This window comes from Osmerus eperlanus, chromosome 3 (genome assembly GCF_963692335.1).
Source record: "Osmerus eperlanus chromosome 3, fOsmEpe2.1, whole genome shotgun sequence".
NCBI classification, from domain to species: Eukaryota; Metazoa; Chordata; class Actinopteri; order Osmeriformes; family Osmeridae; genus Osmerus; species Osmerus eperlanus.
Genome location: NC_085020.1, coordinates 21,810,665 through 21,833,667, shown reverse-complemented (window position 1 = coordinate 21,833,667; position 23,003 = coordinate 21,810,665). Strand labels below are relative to the sequence as shown.

At 51.0% G+C, this 23,003-nt stretch overlaps 1 protein-coding gene across 4 annotated transcripts in view; it reads left to right on the top strand.

Annotated features, from left to right (window-relative positions):
* Nucleotides 1-4,215: 4,215 nt before the first annotated feature.
* ppp1r9ala (protein phosphatase 1 regulatory subunit 9A-like A) overlaps nucleotides 4,216-23,003 on the top strand; it is a 25,790-nt gene continuing 7,002 nt past the window's right edge. For 3 of the 4 annotated variants that reach the window (XM_062457846.1, XM_062457845.1, XM_062457842.1), the window contains exons 1-10: nucleotides 4,217-4,391; nucleotides 4,928-6,989; nucleotides 18,335-18,467; nucleotides 18,572-18,692; nucleotides 19,070-19,174; nucleotides 19,689-19,815; nucleotides 21,809-21,946; nucleotides 22,032-22,085; nucleotides 22,295-22,524; nucleotides 22,872-22,968. In XM_062457846.1, the coding sequence (XP_062313830.1) occupies nucleotides 5,121-6,989; nucleotides 18,335-18,467; nucleotides 18,572-18,692; nucleotides 19,070-19,174; nucleotides 19,689-19,815; nucleotides 21,809-21,946; nucleotides 22,032-22,085; nucleotides 22,295-22,524; nucleotides 22,872-22,968 (2,874 nt within the window). In that variant the 5' untranslated portion in view covers nucleotides 4,217-4,391; nucleotides 4,928-5,120. Of the gene's footprint in view, nucleotides 4,392-4,927; nucleotides 6,990-18,334; nucleotides 18,468-18,571; nucleotides 18,693-19,069; nucleotides 19,175-19,688; nucleotides 19,816-21,808; nucleotides 21,947-22,031; nucleotides 22,086-22,294; nucleotides 22,525-22,871; nucleotides 22,969-23,003 lie in introns of all 4 variants that reach the window. The other variant, XM_062457843.1, reaches the window with a different exon arrangement.

Sequence of the window (23,003 nt, the reverse complement as noted above, 5' to 3'; positions counted from 1 at the left end):
TCTACGCCTCGGCAGGAACTTGGTGAGATGTAGCATGTGCTCTCCTGCAGATGGACACGAAGGCCGCAGGCGATGTGAGGGTGATGCTCAGGGTCCAAGTGGCAGCTGCAGTTGGATGTGCCAGAAGGCATGATTAACATGGGCAGTCAGCAGACCAGGGGAATTCATAACGCCTTGTAGGATATTACCAGGCCTTGCCATGCAGACAGACAGGCAGACAGACAGACAGACAGACAGACAGACAGGCAGACAGGCAGACAGACAGGCATGTAGGCGGGCAGGCAGGCGTGGTTGTGGAACTTAGAGTCCAGTACAGGGTGTGGTGTGGTCAAACAGGGTGTGGTGGTGGGGGGGGGTGGGGGTCAGAATCAAACCTCTGTCACTGTTAGGGGCTTTTATGTAAAACATCCCATTTTGTCACGACAGTCATGCCAAACATGACCTCATTTGTTTTGGAACAGATTTTCAAAGTGAAAAGTGCTCTGCTCTAAACACGATCTCATTAATAATAAGTGTTAAATGTTAAAGACATTATTAATCATGTCAAATTCCTAAAGGAAAATGCTTTTTCTTCAGTTGCCTTGGAAACAACCAGAGGCTACGTGATAAAAAATATTTGTTGTACTGATTAACTATCACCCAGTCTTATCTTTGTATCAAACACAATTACTTGACGGAATCAATTTATGATCGTTTGAGCTTTTATCATCACCAATTTGAGAGGCTTTTTAAAACTGTATTCATGTAACCGCTTTGAGTCCCGGCTATATCGTTTTGAGTCAGAAGATGGCAGCATTCCCTCTTTCTAACTAGAGGTCGACAAGAAATGTGGATTGAACAACTCATACAAACATGAATTTAAATACGTAAATATGCATATTATGCTCCAGTATGGGCTTGATGACGAGGACGAGATGAAGAGGAAGGAGGAGAACAAACAGTGCCTAACACAATTGGCAGAGAGAGAGAGAACTTGGCAGACATCCAGCTCCTCAGTTCTATTAGCCAACTGTTGCATTCGGATCACGCCACAACTTCCCTATACAAGTTTATCACTACGAAATCAATTCTCATGGATTGTGAAAGCCTATGTTGATGTCCGACAATTCATCGCATGTCAAAGGCTACTGGGTAATCATTTTCGCGTATTTGTTTTTGATCCGTTGCCATGGTGACGCAGGCCCCACTCCCGGTTCGTCTCTGCGTTGGGGTTCGTCAGCAGGCAGATGAGGCCTGGCCGCTCAGGCTGGGGCATGCAGGGGATGAACAGCACACACATTCCTCTGGGACTGCATACCGCCAGCGGGCCACTGCAGCAGGCTGGCCCACAGAACCACCATGACAGGGAAGCAGCCCTCGCACCCCACCTCCCCAAGTCCTGCCTTCTGACCGGGGCTCTTCAGGAGCTGGTGGGGGGGGGGGGGGGGAGACTTTATCTGATTCATTTGTATTTATTTGCCTCACCTGACGCTGACATCTAACTGGTATCTTGTTGAACATGTATGATAACCTTTGATTAGGAGAGTTCTGGATCAACTGGTTGTCTCATCGACGCTTTCATGCATACCTTCTCAGGGAAGAATCATCTCTCCCCTTTTTTTAAACGGTTGGAATGCTGTTCTAGGAATTCATGAGATTCACCACATAGCCTTTTGTGTTGTGTGGAGGAAACACGTGCAACCTTTATTTTAAGATTTATGTCAGTATTTTATAGATCTGGCAGTGAAAAAGACAAAACTGTTGTGCATGTGTTGTACTGAAACTTCTCAGCTGGGAGTCACATTGCTGCCTTTTGTACAGTACACCGTGAGCTTGAAGCCATTGCAAGTATGACTTGTTCCTAACTCTCCTTGATTGAAAGATACCACTTGTTCATTAGACATTCTTTGCGGTGTTGTCATGGGGATTGTTAGCTTGACGATGGACTACCCCTGAGGAAGAGCCGGCCCTCTGACTGCCTTAAGGCCTTTCAGTCCCAACAGTTGCTAGGTGATAATCCACAGAGCCCCTGATAGCAGACACACACATGCACTCCTCATGTGTACACGCTGCTCAGTTTAAATGCTGACATACTCAGACAGGAAGCTGTTTGTAGCAGTTGGTATGTAGAATTCTGTCCAAGTTTGGGTATTAAAAAACATATTTTACAGCCTAATCTGCGAGTCCTATTCTAGTCTTCGGAAACACTGGTAGACAATGAAGTGTGAAAACAAATGTAGTTTGCAGAGTTGAACATGAGCCATCGCCTCTATAAATGATTAGTGCTAGTGCCATATTTAAAAAGACTAAGTTTAAGTTGTTTTGGCAGTTTCTAATTCAAATCATGTTGAGCTTTCGCCGCAATTCCGAATACAATTCCCCAACATCGAACAAATGTACACATAATTAAGTACATTAGTAAATAAGTCACCATTAAACCACACCATTATGTAACGCGGGGCAGCTAAACTTCTCACATCAGATAAGCATGTCTCCAATGGAATGTGAGAGCAGATAATTTCCAAGGAAATGCCTGCGAAGCAGACCACGTTAGTATGACTTCACAGATTATCAATCTAACTGTAGCTACAGTTTTCTTCTCCAAAGAGCTGTTAAAGAAAAGTGCTGATGGTGGATTGTTATATTGTGTTGTCTGCATCTCTGTTGGTGTCACTAAACATACATTTTTCATGTTTTACTATATGAATATTGTAGATGGGACAACTCTTGGATCAACTCTTGGATCAATTTGAAGAGGAGAAATGCCCTGAGAAAAGGCCTGCTAATTAGATCACCATCTGTGTAGGCATTTTCTGCCAAGTCTGTTTCATGTTTCATCAGAAGTATTTGTTTGCTTTAGATGAGTCACCCTGTGCTTGTTTGTTTGTTTGTGTATGTTGCTGCCATAATTAATTTGGTCAACACCCACATTTATTTGAATTCAAACAGGCACTTTTCCTTTCCAAGACATTAAAAAGTTTCTCCATTAGAACAGTAACCATCCTCATTGACTGTGTCCGCTGACAAGCAACAATGCAACTCAACATCATTGAATTAAACATAATTGTATTATCATGCTTGGAATATGACAACATTGTGTTACAATCGGCTGTTTTATGAATCGGACGCCTACTTACAAATGCAGCCTATCAAATGGCATGTTTATAACAGAAGGTGGAGTTCAGAGCACCATTTTTCTCAAACTTTTTTTACTTCTACATCCTGCTCTCTGTCTCATTGGTCGGTATTTTTGAAATCTAGGTCCTTGGCCAACTGGGAAATATCACAGAATTCTCATTCAGTGAGTTAATGACTGATCTCAAGGACATCGGCTAAACGCATTGTGGCTTGCATAGAATTTTCATACTCCAATTGACAGTCAAATATATGTATGCTTCTTGATAACTGCAAACGGTGGCGTTCCTTTGGAATGTGTACAGACAGCCATGGAATAGCCTTGTTTTCACCTGCAGCATGGTGACGTGAGTTCATGTCTCTGATATAGGAACACACTGCTGCGGAAGTATTCTGGTTCCCTCAGTCTTGAGTTCATGTTTTGTGTGCGTAGAACTGTGACGCAGCATATCCTAGGTTTGGATTGAGACAACTCCGATCAAGCCACAGCCACAGTACAAGTGAATGTAATATAAAAACCTGTTTTGTTTTGGTAGCCTTGTCTGCTAGCGGTGATGCTTAAGCCTCTTTGCTCGTGGCCTACTTGCATTGTCAGGAAGACTGAATATCTCCACACAGGTTAGATAAGTCTGTTACACAAAGAGCACAGTCAGGTACATTACTCCAGGAAGGGTTGCATTTCCTGAAGGTTTTTTTTTCTCCTTTTCATTCAGGTCTGATGAACAGGTCAAGTATTATTGTCAATAGCGTTTCATGCACTTCAATTGCAAAGTTGCTGGACATGGCAGGCACTCTGAATATACACAGTTGGTGACCCAATTAAAAGTTAGCGATGTAGCAATAAAATCATTTTCTTATAAAAACGCATTTCACAAGTTATACCACTTCTAGCTTTCTTGTGCACGTAAAAGTTTTTTGTGCATGTTTTAGATCCCTTGCAGCTCAACAGTAGCAGGTGAGCTGCTTCTCTACGGAATACAGACCTGCTCTTTCCCACGCCATACCCCAAATCTATAATGTCTGCGCGGCCATGCTCCCGAGAAGGGGGTGGGGGTTTCAGTCGTGGAATGTGTTCGTGTGCGCGCTCCCGATCTTGTCTGATCTGGTAGCGAGCCAGGAGTGTTCGCGGGTGCGCGACGGGTCTGGAGTACAAGGAGGCAGGAAAGCGCTGGATAGGGGGGACGATGGCGCTGAACAAATGACAAGTTTGAAAGTAAACTGAACCGAATAAGCTACAGAGGATTTACCAGCGCCCGGCACAATGGAACGAGTAGGAGGTGAGATATAAAGTCGATGGCGACGTGTGATAAAGCTTTGAAATGTTTCTCTCACTTTGTGTCGGGCTACTTGAATTGCTACAGTGTGATTGTATGACTATTATCTCGTAGACACTACAGTCATAAAGAAACTAAACTGTAACTTTGTTTCACTGAAGTCAATGCTGTCTAGTGGGTTGTAGATTTGTCTGTTGTCGGTTAAGGATTTCATTTAAGGGACACAGTTTACAATCCATGTTTAAACAATACCTCCTTTGGTCAACTGATGTAGAATCTATTGGCGCTATTTGCTAGCCTGCTTTGTATTTCGCCGTAGTTATGCCGGATAATAGAGAAATAGGCTACATTTAATAGTCAACCACTGAATAATTGAAATTGACTATTTTATTAGGGAAGTTGGTTTGGAGAATACAGCCCAGGTAGACTAAACGCGTTGTATGCCCAAACAATGAAAAACGGGCCCTTGTTTTGAAAACTCTATTCAACATGTTTTAATTAGATTTGTTTTGTTAAGATTTGCGTTCTTTTCCTTGTAGATAACCACAACATGCGTGCGTAGTTGAAGAAAAGCACCGGAGAATCTCAGCGGGGAACCAATGGCACTAGTCGAGTAGTCAGGAGAGGACAATAGCCTACAAGTGGGACGACAAACAAGGAAATACTCTTCAGTTAAACGTCTTCAAACTCGTTTTCTCATGATTACTACTGGTTTATAAATCAATAACCATAATGATTAAAGCCGAGGGCAAAGGAGAGAGGACTCTGAGGAGTGCTTCCCCTCATAGAAATGCCTACAAGTCGGATTTCCACGCCATTAAGTGCTCCTTTGATGGGACAAAATCAGACGTCGCTGCGAAGTCATATGCAAATGGCTCGAGCGACACCCGGGAAGATGCAAGGGGGAGGCCTTTTGGAAATCGGGTAAACAAGATAAAGAACATTTTCTTGCAGATGGACGGACAGCAACAAGAAAGTCAAGAGGTAAAATCAGACGCGGCCCCGGTTTCCCCGCCAAAGCCACAGTTTGCAGTCAGCACACCCAAAACTAGCTTAGGCAATGCCACTAGCCCGGAGTTGGTTAGCCCTAGTTTAGACAAAACTCCCAAAGGTGAAGACGTCGAAATTGACAAAGTAGCTCTGGCAGAGAAATTTTCTGTGACCAGGAAAATCTTTGAGAGGGGTTTGAAAGAGCAGCCCTCCGCTGAGAAGCAGTCTACAGTTAGAGTAGTCAGCCGTGTGTCCCTGGGCAGTGTGTCGGATGAGGGCAAGAGCGCTAGGAGAGTGTCGGGGTCCACAGAGAGCAACGTAAAAACGGAGGGGACTGCTACTTCAGTGAAGAGTCCAGATGAGAAGAGTGATGCGGAGGATGTAAAGCATGTGTCCAGGCAGTCTCTTAATGCAGGGCCCATCTCAAGGAGGCTGGATAGCTACAAAGTGGACGGTGACAAGGAGGAGATAAACAAAGCCAACGCTACAGGCAGAGAAGCTAGATCATGCACTTCCACCGATCGCTCACTACCCACTTCTCCAGCAAGGGAGAGCTTTTCAAAGCCCACATCTCCTACCAACGAGGCCACTACCAAACCCACATCCCCCACTGGTAGTGCCGTCAACAAACCAACCTCAACAGTCACCACCATCACTCTCAAATCAACCTCCCCAGTTTCCAGTGCCACACACTCGCCATTGTCCCCAGTGACAGATGCCACTCCTAAACCTGTGTCACCAGACCAAGCCGCCCCAGGCAGCCACGGCTCCTACAAGCGCTCTTCCTCAACAGGGGACAGTAGACAGTCAGTCGGTTCTGAGGAAATCAAACCCACCAGTCCAAACCCAAGAGATCAAAAACAGCCTTCTACTTTAGCCAATAGCTTTTACAGCTCCAGCAGGGCCAAAACGTCCGACGGTACCAAGAGTGACAGGAACCCGGTGCAGAGTCCCACCACGGACCAGCCACCAGGCCAGGCGTCCCTGGAGCCCCGAGGGGTGGGCATGGTGCGGGCAGAGCTGGTGGTGGTCCAGAACGAGTCGTCGGAGAGCGAGGAGATCGAGGAGGAGAACACGGAAGATGACGTTTTCGAGGAGCCCGGCGTGCAGGGGCCTGCGGCGACGAGAGCCGGGCCACAGGACTCCCCCCCGGAGAGTCTGAACGGCGAGGCCGCTCGCCACCTGGCGCAGAGAGGCGAGGGCGAGGCGAAAGTCGCCGTCCCGGAGAAGGGAGATGCAAGTAGAGTTCAGGAGGCGCACCAGCCCGGCTGTAGGGAGGAGAAGAGCGAGGAGACACGACCAGCAGTACAGACCGGGGAGACCCGAGAGGAAGAGGGCGAAGAGGAGGTAGCACAGGAGGAGGGCGAGCAGGAGAGACCCACCGAGCTGAGTCTGAAAGACTCTCCAGCGGTCTACGGGATTGAGAATGCAGCGTTTGTGGATGACAGGGACATACACCAAGCCCTCTGTGAGGAAGAGGAAGTGGAGGGGGAGGAAGAGGAGGAGCCTTGTGAAGAGTATGAGGAAGACTATGAGGAGGCACCCGGGCTTTCTGACGAAGAGGAGCTCGCTCCACGGAGGAAGATCAAGTTCTCAACAGCACCCATACGGGTAAGTGGTAACACTTCAGTAAAACCTTCCGAAAATATGAAGCACCTACTTTAAACAGTTCATGTTAAATGTCCAGATGGTAACGTCTACAACAAAGTCACCCTTGGTTCCATGTAAATGTTACTGACTTGACAGCCAGGTTATAAAGTTGGTAAGGCACACATTTAGTGGCTTTTGCGTGCACCGTTAATGTGTTTTCTGTGCTGCTGTATCATTATAAGAGCTGTTTCATGGATTGGAAACCCAAAACCGATGGGGTTGTTTAAGCTACCGTCAAACTGAGGCACTGCCCGGAGATGTTTTTGAGGGAGCACATCTTTAGCATATCAAGGATGCATTGGGACAGGCAAGGAGACGGGAGATATGTTTGTGGGTGTTAGTTAGGAATGCTCCAGGGGGTATTTTGAGGAATATTGTTCTCATTACATAAGAGCTGTGTGAGAGCCCAGGCTGAATGAGGACAGCCGGTAGACAACTGGAGGGTCATGTGGAACTGTACTGTACTACAGTAAACAATGTCATGGCTGCTACTACAGTCTGAGATTAGTCGCCGGTTGATTGTGCTCTTCCAGAATTCTTCATCTTCTTGTTCGTTTGATGTTCAGCCATGCACAGCTTTGAACACGTAAAGACGCCTTGGCTGTTGTGGTCGTAAGGAGCGTAGGCGCTCGTTCACCCTCGTGATCTCAGGCTCGGGCTGGGCCTTAGTCATTTCGTTGGTCAGGGGAATTCTCTGCTTTATCACTCCATCTCTAACTTTACAAGCAGGACGTAAATCCTAGGTGAGAACAACACATTCCACTGGCGTAGGACCTCCTTACAGCCTCCAGTTCATTATCAGTCAGGTCAAAATGGCTGTTGAGTGATTTAGAAACCAGAAACTACAGGACTGCTCTTCTTTGTCCGTGTCTGCCATTCTAAAAACGTAATAAAGTCATTTTGGGAGGGATTTATTTTTGCCACAGGCTGTGATCGTGTAAACACCACGAAGGAAGAAGGATGTCGGCTTATATCTCCTGTTATCACCAGATCTAATCATCATTTTCAGCTGAACAGGGGAAAACAAATCACTTCAGTCCAGTGCATTCCAGTGCTTGTGAACGGCTGGGTGTTTACGCAGAGCCTGAAATGTGTGTGTTGTTATCTCAGGGTGTGGATCCCCCAGTTGTCGTAGCAGGGGGTCCTGGGAGAGGTGACCAGTAGCTGACCTGGAGGTGGACACACACACATACATACACACACACACACACACACACACACATACATACATACACACACACACACACACACACACACACACACACACACACACACACACACACACACACACACACACACACACATGCAGTGTTTGTAGTGCCTAGCAGACTAGACATTAGGCATGATTCACAGTTCACAACAAGGTTAAATACAATCAAGAAATAAAAGTGATAGATGGGCTGTCGTCAGCCCACTGGTTGACAGAAACAACAGTGAGAAATAGATGGCCACCACCAGAGAAATTGTTTAGACATTTCCACTATGACCATTGCCCTTGGAAGTGGTTTGGATCTCTTCCAGAGTGTGACACCATTGTTGAATGAGTTCACTGTTGGTCTCAGCTTGTGTTTCTGTATAGCATGCTTGTAAACCTCCTCGGTCCTGCCCTGGCATGTGCCTCTCCTTGTTGGAAGGATATAACCCACAGTGGGGCAGGACGACGGCATGTCACTACGCATTTCTCTGTGTGTATCCGCTGGTTTCGATTAGTGTCTTCTATTCAGCGCTAAGTGCATGTCCTCCTTCTGGTCTCCATAGGGTGGGTGGCCGTACTTCATTCTATCTAAGTTCTTCATATTGAACTAAAAGTGAGCTGCTGTACATTGCTGTGAGGCGACTTCTTGGGGAAGTCTCCAGCTTGAGACAAGGCCATCTCTAAGCACGAGAGAGATCTCATTCTAGCACCGTCTCCTTCCGTTTCCTGACACCAGTTGGAAAGGTCCTTCTCACCCATCCACTACAGCAAAGTTGTACGGTGAGATCACAACAGATTGGTCTCTCTTACAGTGCTTATCAGGTTGGTCCATAGAGGGAGCGTAGGCATGTTCGTTTACCTCATATTTTTCCTCGTCCTCTTTCCACCACCACACCTCCCATGTTAAATAAAGGTTAAATAAAAAAAATAAAAAATTGCAACAAGGTGTCATTGCAGTAACAAGCTGGCTCTTGCCGGTGGAATACCAGTGCTTACTGTTGTGTGTGTGTGTGAGATTAACTGAGCAGTGACATTTGCATTTTAACGGTTCAATCATCTTTGCCTGAGCCTCTGGCGTGATCGGAACACGGTGATCGCAACACGGTGAAACAGCTTTGGCTGTCCCGTTCCTCTTCACCGGTAGCGCTTGGCCAGGATCTGGTGTTGACAAAAGGCCCCCACTGGTCCGGGCCCCTCCTGTTCAGCCTGCTGGTCTGGTCTGGGCGCTCCGGAGTCTTGGACTGCTATCAGAGAGGAAGGCCTTTGTACTGGAGCCTCCTGCAGGATCTGGGCCCTGTGTAACCTGACACGGACCAGAGGAGGTGTCCCGGCAGGAAGAAAGCTCCTCTTTGTGAGATGCTGAAGATGGTCATCCCGGAAAACGGTTCATGTGGAGAGGACTCTGTGTTGCTCAGCTTTAGAGTAATCAGACACGGAGAACGCGAGGTTTTCAGTGGGTTCTGTGCTGCTTCATCAGTGGAGCACTGGCAATTTACATTACAGTGTACAAAGTAAAAAAATGAACATGACAAATCTAGACTGCCCTTTTAACCATTACCTTGGTCACACCAGAGTATTTCTTAAAATCCAGTTTATCATGTGTTTGACTTGACTTCTTTATTCCCTGTCTAGACTAGTCTTCTCTTTCTGTTCATCGTCTTGTTTACACGTGTGCCCGTGTTGCGTCAAGAGTCTTTTTCCTGTCTGCGAATGTAGGACAGGCCGCTGCAACTAAGTTGATTTACCGTGCAGTCTAAATATACTGCACTGGGCCAGTGTCCTCAGTCTATGGAATCATATACATTATTTGTCATGGGGACACATTTTTTTAAAAACATTTTGGTTAACCCCATTTGGCTGCTGAAGCACTTTTCGTGGGGCGTTGAAATGCTGCACTCTCATTGCTGCTGTGTCAGTAGTACTGAGGTGTTCCGGAGAATTCCCTGGCTGCCGTTCCCCTCATCCTCTGGATACCTGGAGTGAGTGAACACACAGGGTTCATTTGTTTTCATAGATGTAAGACCCTAACCTTGAAAGTGTCTAATATTTACATTGTCATTTAGCAGACGCTCTTATCCAGAGCGACTTACAGTAAGTACAGGGACATTCCCCCGAGGCAAGTAGGGTGAAGTGCCTTGCCCAAGGACACAACGTAATTTGGCATGGCGGGGAATCGAACCGGCAACCTTCTGATTACTAGCCCGATTCCCTAACCGCTCAGACACCTGACTCCCTAATATAAATGTCAGCCTGTTCGTTACTTTATCCGTACATTAAACATGGTTCTACCTCACACGCAACTCTGTGACGTGTGACGAGGAAAGGGTTAACTCATCGGTGGTGAAGTCTGAATGGTTTTCCTAGGCGTGTCCTAATCGAGAGAAATTCTCAGGTGGCGTGACTCCTTAAATATGTTTAAACTTTAACCACAGTGTCTGGTGCAGCCAGCAATCTATGCCTGCTGGAATTCACGTTCACCTTTAGCTCTTTGGTATGACGACCAGCCCGAGGGTTACAGGCGAGGGTGACTGAGCACTGAACACTCCAGCTGCCTGGATGCCTGTTATTACCCTGCTTCAAGTAGCAGGTTGTACCTTAGCACACAGGTTGAGACATCAACGCACTGTCCAATGCCAGATCTGTCCAGAAGGTTGTGAAATCTTGTCAGCCTGTGTGTTTGTCCCTGAGTCAGAGAGGACAGTTGGCACTGGAGTGGAACTGAGAAGGAGTTAATCATCACAGAATACGACATGGCAGGAACCAGGATCTGCACCTGCCGCTAGGCCCCTCCCCCCTCAGGCTGTCACAGGAAGTCCAACCAACCGCTCTCGGTCGAGCAAACACTGCCACAGTCCCTTCCCTCTCGGTGTGGCGAAGAGCCTTTTGAAAACCCAAAGAATGGGTTGGTACTTTTGCGACTTTGACTTTTGTTTGCACCTGCGTTTCACCATTGACGAGTGCAGGGGAAGGGAATGCAGAGAAGCTAATGGAGGGGGGGGGGGGTTGTTCTTTTGTATGAATAGTCCACTTTCTATTCAGTTGGATCTCCCTCTGTCATTAGGACATAACTGTGTGCTGGCCTCGCTCTATGGAAAGGTTGACTGCCAGCTCAGCCATGTGTGCAGTCGGCAGTGCCGCAGAGGAGATCACAGTGTGTCTAAAGTGACGATCCTCTCATCCCCCTTCTGTGCCCCTGCCCCATTTGTTGGAACCCAGAAGGCCTGAACATGAAAGCCCCTGCAGCAGCGGCTGTGTGATTACTGATGTATGTTGTACAATCTGAGATGAATCCATTGTTCCCAGTCAGTCCCTGCCTCTCCCCCGCCTCTCTCCCGCCTCTCTCCTGCCTCTCCTCGCTCTGTTTCCTGGGTGTCCTGGAGGGTAGAGAGAGCCACGCTCTGGTGTCTCGCTCTCTCGCTCACTCACACACACTCTCGCTCTCTCTCGCTCTCACTCACACACACTCTCTCTCTCGCTTTCTCTCTCACTCCTGAAGCCTGCTGTCAACAGAGGGAACACTCATCCCCTCTGCAGCTCCTTCACCAGACAGGTCATGTCTGTCTGTGCACCCAAACCTGCTTATTCAGCGCTGCAGCTGGACTGGACTCGATCCTGATTATACCTGTCCCTCCCAGTGTGTGTTATTCTTTCCATTTCCTATCTGTCTTTGGTGTTTTGGTGCCCAGGAATGTGACTGACACACTCCACCCTCCATCCTGCCTAGCAGACAGGCAGAGAGAGAGACACACAGGAAGGCAGACAGACAGACACACGCAGGCAGGCAGACACATGCAGGCAGACAGGAAAGCAGACAGACAGATGAACATAAAAACCCCAGGCAGGATCTGGGCTCCTTCCAGACACCTGGGCCAGCTCTGGGTGGCAGGGTCGGGCCAGGGCTGCATACTAACTCACCCAGCTCAATGGCAGCCATTAATGGATCATCTTGGATCAAGACTAGGGCTCATTTATCAGAGCATCGTACTGAGTTTCATTATGGCATCACAAATACGAACATGAATAAACGGTTTTACTGAAGACGAGACTGTGTTCGAAAGTTCACCAGCTGCACCAACGAGACCCAACAGTGTGTGGTGGTGTGAGGCTAGGCACACTGTTAGCACACAGACTTGCCCCGCCTGTCTACAGTGCTTCTGTGGAACCCAAAATGGAAGCCACGATATTCCACTCCTCTCAGACATCTCACCATATGTAATATAATATGGCGTCATTAGATGTGGAGAAACAGGCTGCTGTGGGTCTTGGAGGATTCTCTCTCTGTCGTTCTCATCGAATCCATGAGATGAAAATATTATTCAGGCGAAATATCATTCTGCGCTTTGTTTATTTAGGACTTGGCTGCACCCTTTCTTTCCTAATTACTGGATGATGTGCTCCAAGCCCCTGCCACTAGCCTGCCCCCTGACTCCCTCTCTCAGCATGTTTTGATTTCCTGGCTTTGTGGAGCTGCTTACATTACAGGCTCCCCCAATCCGGCGCTCGGCGCTCGCTTTGGTGCCCTGGTGCAGTGTGAGCTCTCTGCTCGGCACTCGCTTTGGTGCCCTGGTGCAGTGGGAGCTCTCTGTTCAGCGCTCGCTTTGGTGCCCTGGTGCAGTGTGAGCTCTCTGCTCAGCGCTCGCTTTGGTGCCCTGGTGCAGTGTGAGCTCTCTGCTCAGCGCTCGCTTTGGTGCCCTGGTGCAGTGGGAGCTCTCTGCTCGGCACTCGCTTTGGTGCCCTGGTGCAGTGTGAGCTCTCTGCTCAGCGCTCGCTTTGGTGCCCTGGTGCAGTGTGAGCTCTCTGCTCGGCGCTCGCTTTGGTGTCCTGGTGCAGTGTGAGTTCTCTTCTCTGGGCAGCTTCTCTCCTCTGCTGACTCATTTCCCACACTGGTATTTTTTCAGGGGGAAGGGAGCACGGAAAGGGGGAACGAGTTTATGTTGTGGGTGGGTCTGCGTGCGTGTGTGTGTGTGTGTGTGTGTGTGTGTGTGTGTGTGTACAGGAGGCAGCCCTTTGTGGTGGTTTAAGGTGGATGAAAAGTAATTGACAAGCCAGGCATACTGCTGGGAGCTGGAGTTTCACAAGCCGTGGAGAAAATGAAAACATGTAGCAGATGGCCCAACGGTCTCCCTACCCACATCATAACTTCTGTCACCCCATGAAAAATGCAGAGGAAGAAAAGGACATAAAAAGAATGCGTTAATTGCCAAGTTCTCAGTCAAGTGAGAGAGAAAGAGGAGAGAAGAGAAAGCTGTGGTTGGTCAGAAGCGGGATGTCCTTGTTGTTTTTGCACTTGTTGACTGACAGGTTTGCGTCCTGAATTGAGCCACTTACCTGCTGAACCAGGCCTGTACTCGAAGATAAAGGCAAACGAGTGTTTCGCCTGGTAACTGGAGACGGCGATAACCACAGCAAACTGTGTGTTTCGGGGGGCTAATAAAGAGATAGATTTCTGGTTCTCTTTAGTCTGAGGAAGACAGTGCTTGGGTGATTAGGTTTCAGCAAAGAAAGGGACATTGTTCAGAATAGCTGGAGTATTCCATGGCAACAGGGAAGCCGAGGGGGGGAGGGGGGGGGGAAGGGAGAAGACAAGCCTAACCACTTTACGATTGCGGCTCCAACTCAGGCCTGGGAGACTTCAGCTCCCCCTGTACTCTACTGCTACATTCTCTGCTCTTATTTACCATAGCCTCCATGGTTTCATCCTTAATTAAATATGTCTGCTCTAACTTTATGGATTCATTTGGATTTTAACTGGCTATTAAGTTGCAAGTTGATCTGCTTTTGTGGTTCGTGTAAACGGTCTATTCCTTTATGGCGCGTTTTATTTTTTGCAGATCTATTAACTCTGTGTTAGAGATAATCCAACCGAGCCTGATGATCTTAGGCTGAACTGTTTTCATGGGAAACAGCAGAAGGTATTTTGTGCTTCCTGTAGTTGGATTAATTGGCAAATCCACTGTAATCTGGACTCCTCATGAGATGGCTCTGCCTTGTGGTCTGTGAGCCGAGGCCTTGTCTGTCTGGCCCCCAGATTCCAGCCAGGAGAGGCTGCAGGCCCCCGGGCTGTGGTGGTGTAGAGCTGGGAGTAGGTGCAGGCCTGGGGCTGTGGTGGTGTAGAGCTGGGAGTAGGTGCAGGCCTGGGGCTGTGGTGGTGTAGAGCTGGGAGTAGGTGCAGGCCTGGGGCTGTGGTGCTGTAGAGCTGGGAGTAGGTGCAGGCCTGGGGCTGTGGTGCTGTAGAGCTGGGAGTAGGTGCAGGCCTGGGGCTGTGGTGCTGTAGAGCTGGGAGTAGGTGCAGGCCTGGGGCTGTGGTGGTGTAGAGCTGGGAGTAGGTGCAGGCCTGGGGCTGTGGTGGTGTAGAGCTGGGAGTAGGTGCAGGCCTGGGGCTGTGGTGGTGTAGAGCTGGGAGTAGGTGCAGGCCTGGGGCTGTGGTGGTGTAGAGCTGGGAGTAGGTGCAGGCCTGGGGCTGTGGTGGTGTAGAGCTGGGAGTAGGTGCAGGCCTGGGGCTGTGGTGGTGTAGAGCTGGGAGTAGGTGCAGGCCTGGGGCTGTGGTGGTGTAGAGCTGGGAGTAGGTGCAGGCCTGGGGCTGTGGTGGTGTAGAGCTGGGAGTAGGTGCAGGCCTGGGGCTGTGGTGCTGTAGAGCTGGGAGTAGGTGCAGGCCTGGGGCTGTGGTGGTGTAGAGCTGGGAGTAGGTGCAGGCCTGGGGCTGTGGTGGTGTAGAGCTGGGAGTAGGTGCAGGCCTGGGGCTGTGGTGGTGTAGAGCTGGGAGTAGGTGCAGGCCTGGGGCTGTGGTGGTGTAGAGCTGGGAGTAGGTGCAGGCCTACTCCCAGCTCCCAGGTGCTGCGTAATCCTGCAGTCTGTAATCTGGGTTCATGAACACGGGAGACCGAGCTGTATTAACCCCTCCCACGTTCATCAATTGCATACCGTGGGTCTAGAGTACCACAACAAAGCAGCCATTCTTGGAACAGGGTCATGTGAATGGATCGAAGATTTACAGTTTGTAATAATAGTACTCAAATAAGAACATGGTTCTCCTGAAGCAGAACAAGAAATCAAATCAAAGAAAATCAAATAGCCGCCTGTGTGTGTGTGTTTTATATATACAGTATATGTGCTGTGGAGCCTTTTTTTTTTACAAGTAGCTTCACAGCTTCACACATGCCTATAAACACCTAAAACCAACATCAAACTCCCCAAAGAGGACAAGCAGAAACTCCTAGGAAAACTCAGAGGAAAAAATAGAAGGAACATTGGGAGAAGGCAATTCAGTGGGGGATCCCCTTCCCCAGAGACGGTTGTTGATGCAGAGAGACACAGTCCACAGGCTGAACACAATCATGCAGTAAGAAAAGCGACAAAAAACAGATATTCCGAGTTCGGAATTTGTGCGGCATTTGCAGGGTTCTGCATTTGGCGTTTGTCCGACTCAGATCCTCTTTCGAAGCTCTTCATCAGCAGTTAGTTGGATCGAGACCAAAGACTACAGGGAAACAGAGGGAGTGGGAGTCAAGAGGCTGGTGGTTCTGACACACTGCAGGATCCAGACCTCAGACTCACTGCTGCCCAGAGTGGAAATGTTTGCTGACTTACATCATCTCAGCTCGCTCCAAGCTTCAAAACAAGTCCTCTAATCCTACAGAGTTGCTTTCTCTCTGTTTCCCTTCAGCGAAGAGCAACCTCTGCCTGCTTCTAGGTGGCCTTTCATCTTGTCAGCCGCGTCGCAACATCTGGGGAGCACTTGGAAGATCTGATGAGCTTCCTCAAGGAGGGAGATTAGTCTCCCTGTTTGATGGCCTGGGTACCAGGCCATATGTGAGCACTACATTCGATCACCTTTCGTCCCCAAGAGGATGGGTAAACCAGTCTGTGTGTTTGTGTTCAAGGTGTTTTCCGCGAGATTAAAGTGCTGTGCCACAGCAGGGGCGCCCTCTTTGTTCAGAGCCTCATGTGGGCTGAATGGCCCCGCGAGGGCGCTGGGTCGGGTCCAAGGCACTGGGGGTCGGGCACGCGAGGTAGCAGACCAGTCCATGTATGGAGGAGAAGGCTGCTTCACGGAGTCACACTTGAGTCAGACCTTATGGCTCTCGGGAGCAGAGTGGCTTTCAGTCTGGAGCTCAGTCGTTGGCCGAGTACCAGAGGATCAACATTATGTTGTCACTCCAACACAGAACTTTGTGTGTGAATTTGTCCCACTTTGACACACACACACACAGGAAGGGAGACGTGGAGCTGAACGCCCGATGCTTCCCTCCTGCTCCGCTGTCACGTCCACTCTGATTGGTGGAGGCTGTTCTGACTAGCGAGCGCTGTAGAGCAGAGAAGATTTATGATCGGTACATCCCAGCCGGCCACAACGGGCTCTGTCAGGACATTATAGTTAACCCTTGTGTTATCTTCGGGTCATTCTGACCCATCAGTCATTGTGACCCACCGTCGTATTGCGACAGATTTACCGCATACAAAGACAAAGTGAAGCATTTTCTTTTAACAGCTAGGCTGTCTCAGACCCCCCACATTGCAAAGGTTAAAAGAAAATTATTTTAATTTGTTTTTGTATTGGGTAAAATTGGGTAAACACAACGATGGTTCGTTATGAACCTTTGGGTCATGTGACCCGAAGGCAGCACGAGGGTTAAGAGAGTGTGTGTGTACAGGCCTGTGAATGACAGGACATTATAGTGAAGAGAGTGTGTGTGTGTACAGGCCTGTGAAAAAATCGGGGATGTATACAATCTCTATATCCTGGCTGGAGACTCACCAGATGGTTATCTGCACAGTGCAAAGGATGGTTCTGGAAACTCACCTTAACTTGACCTCGGGAGTGTTTCACAGATTGGATTATGGAACCCGGCCATGTTGGCCTAGTAATATCTGTGGTATGCGGTGTAAATACATTGTGTGTGCTGCCTTATTTAATCACAGAAATGGCCCCACCTGCAATCTAATATGAATGAGGGTAAAAGGTTGGCAATCCAATGAGGGGTTTCTGTGTGTGTTGTTGTTATCTACTGATAATAGCACTTAGCACGACCACCTGTCTCTCCTGAGCATGGTCTACGCCCCCCTCACTCCCCTGTCTCTCCTGAGCATGGTCTACGCCCCCCTCACTCCCCTGTCTCTCCTGAGCTTGGTCTACACCCCCCCCCCTCACTCCCCTGTCTCTCCTGAGCATGGTCTACGCCCCCCCCTCACTCCCCTGTCTCTCCTGAGCATGGTCTACGCCCCCCTCACTCCCCTGTCTCTCCTGAGCATGGTCTACGCCCCCCTCACTCCCCTGTCTCTCCTGAGCATGGTCTACGCCCCCCCCCTCACTCCCCTGTCTCTCCTGAGCATGGTCTACGCCCCCCTCACTCCCCTGTCTCTCCTGAGCATGGTCTACGCCCCCCCTCACTCCCCTGTCTCTCCTGAGCATGGTCTACGCCCCCCTCACTCCCCTGTCTCTCCTGAGCATGGTCTACGCCCCCCTCACTCCCCTGTCTCTCCTGAGCATGGTCTACACCCCCCCCCCCCCTCACTCCCCTGTCTCTCCTGAGCATGGTCTACGCCCCCCTCACTCCCCTGTCTCTCTGCTGTTCCCAGATGTGCCCTACTTTCTGCATGTGCGCGTTCCCTCTCTGTTCGCGCTCTGAGACGGCCTCTGGGACAGATGCAGTTCTCTCCTCCTCCCCGCAGGAATCCTCAGCTCTGTGAAGCCGTAATGAAACTGTCTTCCACAGAATGTCTTTGTGCGCGCCTGCGTCTTCAAGCCTCTGAGTGTGTTTGCTGTAAACCTAGGAGGGACTGGGGGAACCTCCCTGTCCTCGGCGAGGACAGAGGCCTCCTTCTCTGACGAGACATAAATACAGACAAGAGCTGCTCACGCTGCACGCCAAGTGCGCGTGAGCAGCTTGTTAATATCATTTGATATTAACGAGCGAAGGGTCAGCGACGGTAACAGGTTTGACGTTTCTGCTCGATGGCTATTGAAAACAACAATGAGAGTGGCGACCGTGAATCAATTCAGAGACGGGTTCATTTGAAAACTTCTCTGCGTCCGAGCGGTGACCGGCAGACTTCCGGATTCCAAGCGGCCCCGCTCTTGAGAGACCGCTGACGCCGTGTCTCCCTGCCGCAGGTGTTCAGTACCTTCTCCAACGAGGACTACGACCGCCGCAACGATGAGGTGGACCCCGTGGCCGCGTCGGCCGAGTACGAGCTGGAGAAGAGGGTGGAGAAGATGGACGTGTTCCCCGTGGAGATCCAGAAGGGTAAGGGTTCCTCTCGGCTCTCTGTGGAGACCCGTCCCAGAGCATGCCGTCTGCCCACTGGTAAGGTCACCGTTCTGACTCATCCCTTCCCCCCCCCCCACCAGGAGACAACGGCCTAGGCATCAGCATCATTGGGATGGGGGTAGGGGCTGACCAGGGGCTGGAGAAGCTGGGCATTTTCGTGAAGACCATCACCGAGGGGGGAGCAGCCGAGAGAGATGGGAGGTGAGGCTTTCCATCCGGGTGCACGTAGATTAGCGCTTTTCAAATTGGGTTTAACGCGAGTCAAACCGCCAAGTGCCGTGCACTCCATTCCTGCTGCAGCGCTGTCTCATGTCAAAGGACACAACTGGTTCATCTCCCCAGAGTCCTAAGACACCATTTCCAAACAACCAGCTGTATTTATAACCTTCTGAGGCAGCGAAAAGAAAATATCTATTTCCGTTTCCCATGGAATACATCTCTGTTGAGCTGCCAGCTGGAGAGAAAAAAAACTGCACTTGGATCCTAACGTTCTCCTTGAGAAGATTACTGAGTACAAGTCAGGACGTTCACACCCAAGCACTCATTCCCACCGCGCTGGCATGCCCTCTCCTCCCCAGGATCCAGGTGAATGACCAGATAGTGGAGGTGGACGGGATCAGCCTGGTCGGAGTGACCCAGCTGTTTGCTGCCACAGTCCTGAAGAACACCAAAGGCACGGTCAGGTGAGTTCAGAGTCCTTCTCTCCCCCGAGCCCCCAGCGCCAGCCAGCTAGGGTGCGTCAGGAATGACTTCACAGCTCTCCTCAGAAGATAAGATAGGACTGTAGAACAACCGAGGGCCGAGATAGGGTCAGCTTCGGAGACGGAGCAGAGCTGCATATTTGTAAAGTCTTATTTTCATTGTTGTTGTTTGGTGGTTTTTCCTCAGTAGAGGGCAGTCTACATGGAGCAGGGGTGGACGTCAATGATTTACCATAAGCAAATGAATCACACACAAACACACACACACACACAGCAAAGCACTCTCACAGTTCAAACAGTGCCCACACAAGGAAACATTCAACAAACTTAGGCAACATCCGAACAGCTGCTGTGAGCGCATCGCAGTGCCGTGAATCAGACGCGAGTGGAGCCACGGTGCGGCATTCCGAGGCTACTCGCGAAGGAAACTTCAACGTCCTTGTGAAGAAAGGCGTCTCCTGCCTTCTGTGACCTGCTGTGCTCCCGCTCCACACAGATTCCTGATTGGCCGCGAGAGGCCGGGGACACAGAGCGAGGTCGCTCGCCTCATCAGTGAGACGCTGGAGCAGGAGAAGATCCAGCTGCAGCACCTGGAGGACCCCTACGAACAGTCCACGGAGGAGGTGAGTCCCCCAGCCCCCCTGCTCCTCTCCTAACTCCCCTACACCCACCCCCAGCCCCCCTGCTCCTCTCCTAACCCCCCTACCCCCACCCCCAGCCCCCCTGCTCCTCTCCTAACCCCCCTACCCCCACCCCCAGCCCTCCTGCTCCTCTCCTAACCCCCCTACACCCACCCCCAGCCCCCCTGCTCCTCTCCTAACCCCCCTACCCCCACCCCCAGCCCCCCTGCTCCTCTCCTAACCCCCCTACCCCCACCCCCAGCCCTCCTGCTCCTCTCCTAACCCCCCTACACCCACCCCCAGCCCCCCTGCTCCTCTCCTAACCCCCCTACCCCCACCCCCAGCCCCCCACCTCCTCTCCTAACCCCCCTACCCCCACCCCCAGCCCCCCTGCTCCTCTCCTAACTCCCCTACACCCACCCCCAGCCCCCCTGCTCCTCTCCTAACCCCCCTACCCCCACCCCCAGCCCCCCTGCTCCTCTCCTAACCCCCCTACCCCCACCCCCAGCCCCCCTGCTCCTCTCCTAACCCCCCTACCCCCACCCCCAGCCCCCCTGCTCCTCTCCTAACCCCCCTACCCCCACCCCCAGCCCCCCTGCTCCTCTCCTAACCCCCCTACCCCCACCCCCAGCCCCCCACCTCCTCTCCTAACCCCCCTACACCCACCCCCAGCCCCCCTGCTCCTCTCCTAACCCCCCTACACCCAGCCCCCCTGCTCCTCTCCTAACCCCCCTACCCCCACCCCCAGCCCCCCTGCTCCTCTCCTAACCCCCCTACACCCACCCCCAGCCCCCCTGCTCCTCTCCTAACCCCCCTACACCCAGCCCCCCTGCTCCTCTCCTAACCCCCCTACACCCACCCCCAGCCCCCCTGCTCCTCTCCTAACTCCCCTACACCCACCCCCAGCCCCCCTGCTCCTCTCCTAACCCCCCTACACCCACCCCCAGCCCCCCTGCTCCTCTCCTAACTCCCCTACACCCACCCCCAGCCCCCCTGCTCCTCTCCTAACCCCCCTACCCCCACCCCCAGCCCCCCACCTCCTCTCCTAACCCTCTGGCTGCTTTGCGGGCCCTGGGTGAGGCCGTCCCTGGTCCCTCCCTGGCTTGGTGGTCAGCTGAGCTGGTAAGTGAGCAGTTAGCAGTGAGTAAGCCTGGTGTCATCTGGCTGCTGTGTGGGAGAGGTGTGCGTGAGACTCTGGCTTGTCTGCCTGACTGTCTCTCTTCCTGCCTGTATGCCTGTATGCCTGTATGCCTGCCTATCTGTCTCTCTGCCTGCCTGTATGCCTGCCTATCTGTCTCTCTGCCTGCCTGTATGCCTGCCTATCTGTCTCTCTGCCTGCCTGTATGCCTGCCTATCTGTCTCTCTGCCTGCCTGTATGCCTGCCTATCTGTCTCTCTGCCTGCCTGTATGCCTGCCTATCTGTCTCTCTGCCTGTCTGGCTGCCTGCCTGCCTGCTGGGATTGTGCAATGTTTATTTTTCAAAAGCACAAGCAACTACAGGCCTGTATTTCAGTTATTGGTATGAGCATGGTTGGTCTGTCTTTGGGCACCAAGTTTACAGGTATTAACATTCCATAATATCCAGCCTGCCCCTATGACATTTTCACGAGGAAATGTTTGACGGAACTTTCGGCTACCTGTAAACAAAGAGCCGGTGTTGGTGTGAAGAAGGGGTGACCTATTTGCTGGTTGTTGTGTGGGTATGCAAAGCATGAGCAACAGGAGTGTGTGTGTGTGTGTGTGTGTGTGTGTGTGTGTGTGTGTGTGTGTGTGGTGATGAGTAGTGATGACTAGTCTCCCTACTGTTCTCTCTGCAGGCCAGCCCAGCAACAAATATGATGACCAGATTAGACCTCCCCCCTCCCCTCCCCCCTCGTAGATCCGAGCTGTAACACTGGGTGTGTCCTCTCTGACACACGCAGGGCATGCCACGGGTGCAGGCAGGCGATTGGCTGAGGGATGACATCCTGTGTGTGTGTGCGTTCCCCTTCTCCAGGAGGAGGAAGAAGGGATACTTGGATCCAGTTTCGGTGACGTCGGGAGGTCCGTGGAGGTGCTGGACCTGCCAGAATCTGAGGCCTTGTTCATGCCCACCAACATGGACTCCTCACAGATGGCCTTCAAGTTTAAAGAGGTACTGGAGATGATGTCGCTGTCAGTCCTTCTGCTGTCCTTCCTGGTGTGGTGTGTCACATGACCATGAACCTGCTTCTCCACAGCTCCAGCACGAAAACAACGTCGCAGCGTCTGAGATCAACCAGCTGAAGGAGAAGGTATGTAGGTCGTAAAACGATCAGCAGTGACTTGGAGAACAAAGGAGAGGAGGTTTCGGAGGTGTTATTCAAAAGATGCATTCTGACGCCTGTCGACACGAGCCGACGCGATGCGATAAGATGTGACATGATTTGCGAGACGCACGAGGTGACGTGAGGATATGACCCCGCGTGACGCCACCGTGACCTTGAGATCCGCCCATCCACAGCTGTTCGCCGCAGAGGAGGACCAGGCCTCCAGGGGCACCAGGGAGGCGGAGCTGGAGAGGAGGGCGGAGGAGAACGAGGAGAAGATGGCCACCCTGGAGAAGTACTGGCTGGAGGCCCAGGCCCTGTGCAAGACCCTCAACGAGCAGCTGAGCGAGGCGCAGAGCCAGCACGAGGCGCTGGATAAGAAGTACAACAAGGCCAAGAAGCTCCTCAAGGACTACCAGCAGAAGTGAGTTCACCCGGGGTCAGGCCCCGGAGGCGCTACGTCCGCACTGCCTGCTGACTGCGTTGTTTACATGCCTGGTATCTTAGATGACGTGTGTTTAAGTTGGCGTCGGCCCCAGGCACTTTCCTCCACGCTGCTGCGTAATGCTGCATGAAGTCGCACAGTCAGGTCGTATGACACGGTTATGGTTAATGTCATGTATCTTTTGCAGGCGTGTTTCTCCGAAGCTAGGATTGGGGGGGGGGGGTGATTTGAACCTGCAACCTCTTAATCGACTGTCAAATACTCGAACCTCTGATCTATTCCCTCCCCAGTTTTATATGCTGATTATCTGTGGTTTTACTCTCCAGGGAGATTGACTTTGTGAAGAAGGAGGAGGAGCTGAAGAAAGTTCTGGAAGAGAAGGACAAGGGGTACAAGGACCAGCTTGACGCGCTGCAGCAAAGGGTAAGGTCTGAGGACACTGGAGTGGACTGGGGTGC